This window comes from Saccoglossus kowalevskii, chromosome 8 (genome assembly GCF_978046115.1).
Source record: "Saccoglossus kowalevskii chromosome 8, keSacKowa6.1, whole genome shotgun sequence".
Classification (NCBI taxonomy): Eukaryota; Metazoa; Hemichordata; class Enteropneusta; family Harrimaniidae; genus Saccoglossus; species Saccoglossus kowalevskii.
In genome coordinates, this window is record NC_140648.1 from 7,835,891 (window position 1) to 7,846,170 (window position 10,280).

The 10,280-nt window shown below is 35.5% G+C and overlaps 1 protein-coding gene across 1 annotated transcript in view; it reads left to right on the top strand.

Annotated features, from left to right (window-relative positions):
• LOC144360020 (prokineticin receptor 2-like) overlaps positions 1-9,853 on the top strand; it is a 29,212-nt gene extending 19,359 nt beyond the window's left edge. Inside the window, exon 2 of the mRNA XM_085502667.1 lies at positions 9,253-9,853. Within this exon, the coding sequence (XP_085358793.1) occupies positions 9,253-9,853 (601 nt within the window). The remainder of the gene's footprint in view (positions 1-9,252) is intronic.
• Positions 9,854-10,280: the final 427 nt, after the last annotated feature.

Here is a 10,280-nt window from a genome sequence, read left to right on the forward strand (position 1 = left end):
ACAGGTCCCACAATAAAAGGTCTATAAATAAGATGGCTATCAAAGTTAACAGTGCTAAAAGCTGCTCATATCTGCTGAATATCTCATCACTATTTATTATTTGTTTAAAGGTATACTTTGATAAAAACGTCCGTGACGTCCTCGACAATGATGTCGTGATGTAAAAACTTCTAGTTACCTAGCTACTTAGTCTTATATTTAATCTTCATCCGAAACAGGCTTTTGGGGGCATATTGTCATAGTTGTCATATTCACAAGCTCTTGCACATATGCTGCATGGGTGTAAGTGTTGGAGGCTGTCTCTTAGGTTTTACAAAGGCATTTCCTGTGGGCTTTCTTGCAAATGAACCTGCGTAATGACACTAAAGATTAGGATCCATTAAACGAGCAGTGCATTGCTTTGGGCGAATGGTTTCAATATTAGCTTGAAACTTTAGTATTTACGTATGTAACACCTTTTGCATCCGCTCTTCCTCTTATTTATCAAAGACATTAGTGGCATTGACATAGAGATCAGATTGATGCGATTGAATTGTAGGTGGTTCCGTTGTTATCTGAATTCAATAATCACTATCTTTAGTTTTTGCTAAAAATTATCACAAGAAACATATAAATGAGGTGAGTGATTGTCAGTCAAGTTGCATTTAATGATATCATACATTTAAATAATGTTGTAAACTAATTGTATCCGCCGCATCTGTTTGTATGGCTCAGAAGCATCTTGCGATGTTTGTTTGTTGTTGTATCAGAAACATAATTACAAGTCAAAGAAAACAGTCATATCCATGGTCATTTGGGCGACTGGACCAGGTCAGCTCACGTCTTTACATCGGCGAGTACCGGTTGACAGCGATACCAAGAAAGATCGAGAAAGATCGATCTGATTGACTTAAAAGTTGGTCCTGCCATCCGTGTGAGAATGTAATACATAATATATGAAAATAGTTAGATCAGTTGGTTTATACACTGGCATGTCAGTACAAATTCGAACCAACCGCCATTGCGTCGAATACGAGTCAGCGAATTATTTACAAACGCCGGTCAGTGCCCGGGTTAGTGCCTTTCATGGTACGGTCTGTCCGACGATGAACTGAACGATAACACCGCCTTCAAAATGTGTCTAAATTTTACACCGCAATTAACTCAAATACTTTCTGTTCTCTAATCCAAATTACTTACAAAAGCTACCGTTTTGCGTACAAATGGCTAAACTCTTCTACAAATCACCATCTCCGATAGATTTCTTATAATTTGCCTTCTTGAATCACCAAAAATCGTACATGCGATAGTCCGACAGTATTTTTATTGTAAGGCGCTCTGTGATTTGTCAACAATACTTGCTGAAAACTAATTTACACGAGATTTCCTATTGCATTGAGTCAGGTGTAGTTAGGGCGACAGAGATACGATATATAATAGACATTATAAGTAAAACAAAACAATATTCATCAATTAAAATAAAAATATAAACAATTAAACAAATTTAACCTATACCTACATCGGCTTTTAATTAGATTTATGTTAAATGATTTTAGATTCGAACGAAATTATAGGCACATACACGAACATAAACACGAAATTCTAACTCACAACTCGGCAAACGTACCACGCCACTGAAAGCGGACGTGCCCACCTTAGGCAAAGAAACTCAATGACATGCTCAAAATAAATAATTCATTCATTTAACACTGAGTTGAAACTCGGTATGCTTCAGATAGCATGATGTATTCTCGTGTGACTGTCGTGGCTCCAATGGGGTGTGATAATCGCGTTTCGAACCACGTACAAATCTAACGCCCCACTTTCATTATGTTAGTACTGTTACAAACAGGGTTACAAGATAGCCAGTATACCGTACTTCGGAACGTTACAGTATAGTCAAACAAAGACGCATAACATGATACTACGAAATTAATAATGAATTTGATATATAATAATAAAACATCAATCATAGATAATTAACAGAGATATTATAAATTACAATTGGTCTGTAACATGATTCAACCATATAGATTTTAACATTCATGACAATAAAATGTCAATAATAGCCAAGACCGTAATTGTCTATCCTACCTAGCCCAAAAGTTTCCACATTGCAGATCAGGAGAATTCTTGTAATACATATTAACATAAGCGATGAAGGCTGACTTATAACTTTCGTACGACGATGTATTTAAAATGATATATGTATGGTGATGCCATAATTGCTGTGGCGGTTATATTGATAACAGAAGTACTCGGTCTACTGCCAATTCAGTACCACACTATTCGTAGGCCCATATACACCGGCTGCTTCAATATAGTAGTAATATTACACTTAATATGTGTCTCGGAGCAGTGTTATACACAGTTCAATAGTGTAAATTAGTTTGTAATAAATAATCTAATGATAAATACATTATGTTGAATTTCAGGATATAAACAAATATTTTCATACTGTATCCCAATTTATTTTATGTTTTATCGCGAAAAATGTAGAATGGTAAGCCAAATTGTAAATGAGTTTGTAGAATAATATGAGACTATTACGATGATACCTCAAAAAATGCACGAAGACGACATACAGTCCGAGTGCATACTTTATTACATGCCTTCATCCGGCCGCCAATCAAACACACACTTAAGAATAGGAACATCCGGAGATTTTTGTGGAGCAGTGAGCCATGTACGGACTGTCGTCAATAGCAACAGAGAGGTCCAATGATCAAAGGAATTCCTGGAACTACTTTCGTTTGCTTGAAGAGAATTTATAAAAAATAAAAAGGACAATCATGATGATGTTAATATTCAATATTTTTAATAAAAGTTTGCAACCACACACAATTTTACAACAATACACATCGGATACATGAGCGTTCTGGCTAGATTCTGAGCTAGTGTCAATAACCCGTATACGATTGAATTCGCGTGATTTAACATGCGTGGGTGATGGCGCCCCAAACTACACTTCATGTTGGTGAGAGAAGCTGGCTCATATTTGTCTCCGTCCTTCTTCTTTACGCTGGTGAAAAATTTGTCCAGAAGCTCATTCAACTCGATCGGTGATATGTTTTCGAGGCGCCGCAATTCTCCGGAGTTAGCTACTCGGTACAGCGACGGACATCACGTTCGGTGGTTTTAACGGTACTTTGCTTTGCTTTTATAAAACCGTCCACTTCGTATACTTCATTTTCTGGTGCTGGTCCAAGAATTTTATCAAGTTGGCCCTGTCCTATCGATCGCAACCACTGCATAATATCTATTTCGTCTGCTGCAGCCATTATCGTCTGCAGGTTGTCAAGAGAGCCGGTTAACAGGATGCGTAAACATATCCATCCACAGTGCAAAACTTATCGACTAAAGCTATTGCATGCAAAACTTTTTTACTGCTTATGAAACATATATACCTTTTTACCATTAAGAATTTCCTTTAAACATTCGGATATAAACCCTATATTCTTTGTTATTAAAGGCATGTAATAAAAATATTACAGCTCGAATATGGGAGTTAGTGCACTCGCGCAAAGAGGGTAATTTCTTCTCCTAACATCGGGCAAATGATCACCTGGTCAGTAATGTATATTGACGTATCCTCGTAGTAACCTTATTATTATACATCTTTTTCTTTCAAGGATACATCATGAGAATGCCGAAATCCAAAAAGTTTAGAACAGAATCAGCGAACTTCTTTAAAATATAAAGCTTTCAAAACGTACTTTCACCTTCTTGTGTCAGTTCTGGTTACCACGTGACCAAGCACACAACAGAATATATTCAGGGATGACTCATAATGTACAAATGAGTGTTACAAATAACTATTATGTAGACCAGTGTATACACAGATTCAAGGAACACATTCAAATAAATTATAAAATATTCATTGTGATGATATGCAACATACGTGAAATTAAAACACAATCATAACTATGTTGTCTGACAATGTCATGGAATAAATTCGTTACAATTAACCTCGGCCCTGAACTTGGATATCTGGCGATGCTTAGGTGTGTGTTCAATTGTCTTGTTACCGGGTATTTGCATATGAATTATACATCATGCCCATTGCAAAATCAACGAAGTTAAGTTCTGTTTGTAGCCAAATTTGCACATAACATTTTTAGTGTCAGACAACAACCCCACCGATTCACGATAATAATACACAGTGGATATAAAGATTTGTTTGTTTTCAGTTTAAAAGTACTTAATTCAAATAGGCTTCGTTTTTTATAATTTCTGAAGAAAAACGGTTCACAATACGAATATAACATAAATAATCAGAAATCCAGATATAAATATGCTATTTGCCAGAAAGTTTATAGTCAAATATTATTAAAATCCACACATTTTAATAGTTATCATTTAAATGACATTAATGCTCATAGTTTTGTGTTCTGTGCATTATTCCGCGAGAAACGCGTAATTGAATAACGTGTTTTTTCAAATACAAATACAGAATTTATTTAATTATAATTTAATTATAATTTTATTAATTGTATAATGACCTCCGGCCCATTACAATCATGCAAATTAATTATTGACAAGAATTAAATTTACATTACAAAATATGTATGAAAATATAGATGAAGAGTGTGTCAATACATAATATAAGCCCTATATAATAATGTGATGGGGATATTAATATATATATACATACAAGCTTATTAGGTTATTCTCATTTGATCTTTGATTAAAAACACTTATAAATAAATAGAGCCAAAGAGTTAATGATTTGGCTTTTAGAGGAACTTAATACTTGTACTAGAGTATTCAAATTTGGGGGTTGTGTCTCATTTGGAAGATACTTTTTCCTGATTGTGTACCATGCAGTGCATTTTAGTAAAAAATGATATTCATCATCAATTTCTTGCAGGCACAAATGACAAATACGGCTCTTCCTAGGGATATTATTATGTCTGCCTCTTTCTATTTCTAAGGGATGGCACGCACATCTTAATCTTGCTATTGCTCTGCGCAATTATTTAAATCTTAATTAAGGATAGAATTTAAGTAACTACTTTAGCTGCAACAATACAGGTAGCACAGAATAAAACGATGAGCCAGCTTGCTAGTCAGAAGCAAAGAGATCACAGGAAACATCAGGCAAACAATACCACACATGTATATTCAAACATAACCTGCCAAGCGAAGAATATTGTTTATACCATTGAATGTATTTTGTGTCGCACGTCATTTTCGAAAGAGTGGAGTTTAAAATCTTAGCGAGAGAGTATATGGCCACAGATCATGCATCAGTAAAAAACAAACAATACATGTATATATTTCCAATTTATTAGCCCATTGGATTCTAACTTGAATATGAAGATGCGATTTTATATAAAAAATGCCATCACTCTAATGGCTTCAAACAAACATTATCTTAAACCTTAACATTACTGGATCACACTGAATTAGGCTCAACACTGCCGTATGGATGTAATGACAATCTGCTTGGTGTGGGCAATTTGTCTTGTCCTGGCGAAAGTACTGTGAATGTCATGGGTTTGTTCCAGCCTCGTACAAGGCGACGAAGAAGCCAAAGCCAAAGACACGGTACAAATAGCAAAAACATTGCATTCCAGTTCGGTGACCTGCATCTCGTTACTTCAGTTACAATTACTGTATTTGAGTGTCAAGGATATGAATGAATCAAATTTATTTCACCAAAAAACGGAAATATTAAATATAGAAATAGGACAATGTTCAACATGCATTAAATAATAGTCAGGATTATTCTGGTCCGTAACACCTATATATATAATTGTATAGTTTAATCAACTAAAACTTCAAATGAAGAAAAAATACAAATGAAATGTTGAAGAGATAGTGTTTTCACTTTGCTTAAAATATGTGTATGTTATTGATTGTTTTAAATGCATCAGACAATTCCAAGTATTTTAGACTATTGTGTTGGTGCAAGATTCAGTTTGGAAGTATACTAATTCAAGCTATAGGCTAAGTGGGTTAGATAATTATGACACAATTGGTCTAAATAGTTATTTACATTATGCACAAAATATTTATGCCTAAGATTGGAGAAGTTAGAATGTGAATTGAATATTAGAATGCGCCGGCTCCCTCACATCGCCATGCATATATCTTATGACCGACTGTCCATATAAACTTCCATTTGCACTGTTTTCTGGCTACGATTGCGTTTTTTATATACTTTCTTGCGCTCTATAGATTAGTATATACATATCTTTAACAAATGGCACGATAAATGTGCTGGATGTCTATCACTAGTTCTCTGGGGGAGTTACATGACAAAATTAGCAGCAAACACCTTTCATTTACACGAATCAATATTCATGAGCGATGGAAAAATCGTCTTTCCAGCAATATTGTGCAAAAATGCAAAGTAGTTCTAAATTGACCGGTTCTAAAAACTGCCGTAAAGGTGTTTTGAGACACTCTTTTAAACAGAGATCAGGCAACAGTTTGTTTGATCGTAGCAAGTTACGAAATTCATAAAGAACATGAAGGCTCGTTGATATTTTACTTTATAAATGTTATCAGTGCCAAGTTACAAAATTAATATGCTCTTCGATAAATCAATGTCTGTGTGCATGCGCAGTTTGAGATGGGACAATTTAAACACAATGAAATCACGCGTACAAGTCATTCCTGTAAAGAAACGAGTAGCGCCAAACTGGATCAGTTGGTTTTTTGGCAATAGACACAGTTTTATAATCTGTATATTTCATATGTATCTAAGTTTTGCTGTGGATTATTCTGTGAATAAATTGCTGAAATTATTTCATCTATTTGTAAAAGGGTCGTTTTTGCTTCGAAAATGGCCTGTGGACGACGGACAAACGTTCCATCCAGATCGGAAGGCGTCCTCTTGTGCCAATCCCTCGTGCTAATCCACATTCATCAAAATATCGTTTGTCTTCTAGATATTGCAAATTGTCATTAGAACCGAAAGACTGAATAATGAGTGCAGAATACCAGATTATATAATTGCATTCCATTTCTTTTTTATTATATCATAACTAGTAATTTGCCAATAATAACAAATTACGAACTTCCCAGGTATCGTAAACTATCTACGGTAAACTAGAATTTCAATTTCAAAAATATCATGTAAGAACAATGGGCCAAAACGACAGATTTGTTCCTAATTTTTATATTGCGAAGAAGTACTCTGTTGAAAGTGATTCGTCAGTTCGAAAATTTTGGGACAGTTCACATGGTTGCCACGTCGTCGTTCCAACAGACACAACTTCCAACAACATTACTTTTGTCTGTAAGTAGTATTACATTCTGTGCCTATTAGGTTAAATATATTAAAATTTCATTCGGATGGGAATAATAAAAACACATTTTCTCTACTTTATATGTTGAAAAAATATACAGCAATCAATAGTATTCCAGTGAAAAATATTGATAAAGCTCTGTCGAGTTTGTATTACAACTTCCCAAAACCCCTTACAACGTTTCAAGAAGGGGCCAGTAGTACCAGGCAGTTGTCGCATTTATTAGCCCCCACCCGGACAAAGTCCGGGAGGGGGCTTGTAGTTTTGTCTTCGCCAGTCCGTCCGGAGTGATTTCTCGGAGATGGATGGACCGATTTTTTTGAAACTTGGTACAAAGAAATAGTGGTCAAACATACATTTGCACGTCAATTTATTTTCCGATTCGAACAAATATGGCCGATAGGCGGCCATTTTTAATGCCAACATTCAGTCAAATTCGGTTCTTGTGTGTCCATCGTCATTTCTCAGAGATGGCTTGACCGATTTTGTTGAGACTTGTTGCAAAGACAAATGGTCCACCAATACAGATGCACGTTGTTTTACTTTTTTAAAATGATCAAATATGGCCGACTGGAAGCCATTTTGATTGTTAATCATGGCTTTTGTCTGTCCATTGATATTTCTCAGAGATGCATTCACTGATTTCAATGATACTAGGTACAAAGAAACAGTGAGGAGGTATACATATTTACATGATTTTATTCCCTGATTTGATCAAATATGGCTGCCTGACGGCCATTTTGAATGTCAAAATCCTGTAAAATCCAGGTTTTTGTGTGTGTCCATCTGGGAGATGCTGAGACTTCGTACACAGACAGAGTGACCACTGGTACAGGTGCATAAATCAATTAATGAACTTATTGGCATATTTAATTATTAATTTGAATTCTTGTTAAAATCTTGTGAACTAATAGTCCAAATCAGACCAAACTTGGTAGAGACTTGATTTGTCAATATAAGATATATGCTATGCAATACTGAGTTTCAATTTAATTAACGAGCTCATTTGCGTATTTAATGATTTTTTAATTTTTGTTGTAAACTAATAGTCCAAATGAGACCAAAGTTGGTTAGACTTACTTGATCTGTAAATACACGATATGTGCTATGCAATATTGAGTTTCAATTTAATTAACAAGCTCATTTGCATATTTACTTAATTTTTAAATTTTTGTTAATATCTTGTAACCAATATACTCCTTGAAAGTTGGAATTTTATTTGACTCCAAACAGACGAGCCTTGGTGTAAAATTAATAGAAGCATGTTGTGGCAAGGGCTTGGTTATTTTACTGGCAGTTATGGTAGTCCTGCCAAGAATAAACAGTTTTTTTCGGCTACTGTACTCTTACCTGACAAGGCCCCAAAGTAGTCCAAACCCAGTAAAGTCCAGCCTTTTGGCATGTCGATTATCATTTGATAGATGCTATTTTTGAACAAAGATATAATAATTTGAATAGCATTAGTATTTTTGATTTTGTTACGTTATACACTAGTATGCCACACAATAAACTTAAATCTAGACTAGCGTCATTGGTAAAGCCGGTCTTCTATTACACAATATAAATCCATTGTCATAACTCTGAATATTATAACAAAAATACGTTGCAAAAATATAAATATACTGATGTTGAAATTATCACTAAATAAAATATAATGTGCTACATTTTCAGATTGACATAGATGCACAGTATGTGATATTATTAAAGGACGGTAGTCGTCGCGCCACGCATGCGCGAGATATATGGATCTCATATAAACAAAGATGGCGACTTTGACTGTTTCGCGGATCAACGAGTACAAACTGAGACGATTCCAAATTGTAATTAGTTAATTTGTGATATCATACTTGTGATATCCATTTGAAGAGAACATTGGATTGTGGGAAAATCAACGTTCATCAACACAAACGTCGCACATGCGCAGCGCGACGACCACCACGCTATAACATTACACAGTTGAACATAATCAACACTTATCATTGAAATATTCGTCTTTCTCTTTATTTTTTATCAGGTATATGACCATAGTACATTCAAGCCCACGCCCACCACATGTAAGGATTCGTACTGCAACAGTGGCAACAGTCAGTGCCTGGATTATTTCCATTGTAGTGGTAACACCCACGGCTTTGTTTACTGACATCAAACTATATAATGATGGCCCTCACGTTTCCTATTACTGTAGCGAGTTTTGGTCACAGGACAATATTGTGTGGTTGAAAGCATACGACATGGTTATCTTGTTTTGTGAGTTCATCATCCCCATTGCAATCATGTGCTTCTGTTATCTTAGAATTGGCACTAGGATTTCTGAAGATCGCCTACCATCCAATACTGCCAGAAGAGGGCGCAAACAATCGCAAAAGCGCATGACCCGTCTGCTTGTTATTATTGTGATAATATTCGTGTTCTGTTGGATGCCATTTCATGCTTATACAATATTTCGCGACTTTTTTCCCCTGATACACAACACATATGTCCACAGTGTTACAATTTTTTATGTTGTAGAGGCAATAGCAATGGCCAATAGCATGGCCAATACAATTATTTATGTGGGACTGAATAAGAATTTACTGCGCAAGCTCCGCACATTAAGAAGAAGATCCTTGTCCTAACACCATGTGGTAAATTGCCAGCACCCCTACCATCACTGCCATGAATTAACAGACAGTTTGTCGATCTTACACTTAGACACTAATAGAAGTGTTGTCAGTAAGAAAATATTTTTTTTCTCTGGAGACATGCAGAAGAGTCATTCTCGAATTGGAAGGTTCAACGTAAAACAGTGCTGACCTATATTACTATTATCACGTTGTGAAACATGTTAACTCGATAAGTGAATAGCATTATTATTGTCTTAATACATATTTGTATTGGCAGATATATGCATAGCCTTGCATGGTCGACGTAGAGTCTGTGTAAAGGGACTCGACAATAGTTATTGCGCCCTCCCGGAGAGAATCACAATCACTCAAGCGAATCTATTGACGAGGGCGCCGATCGGGCTATTAGCACACTCCAAACACTGATGGTGCTCTCACT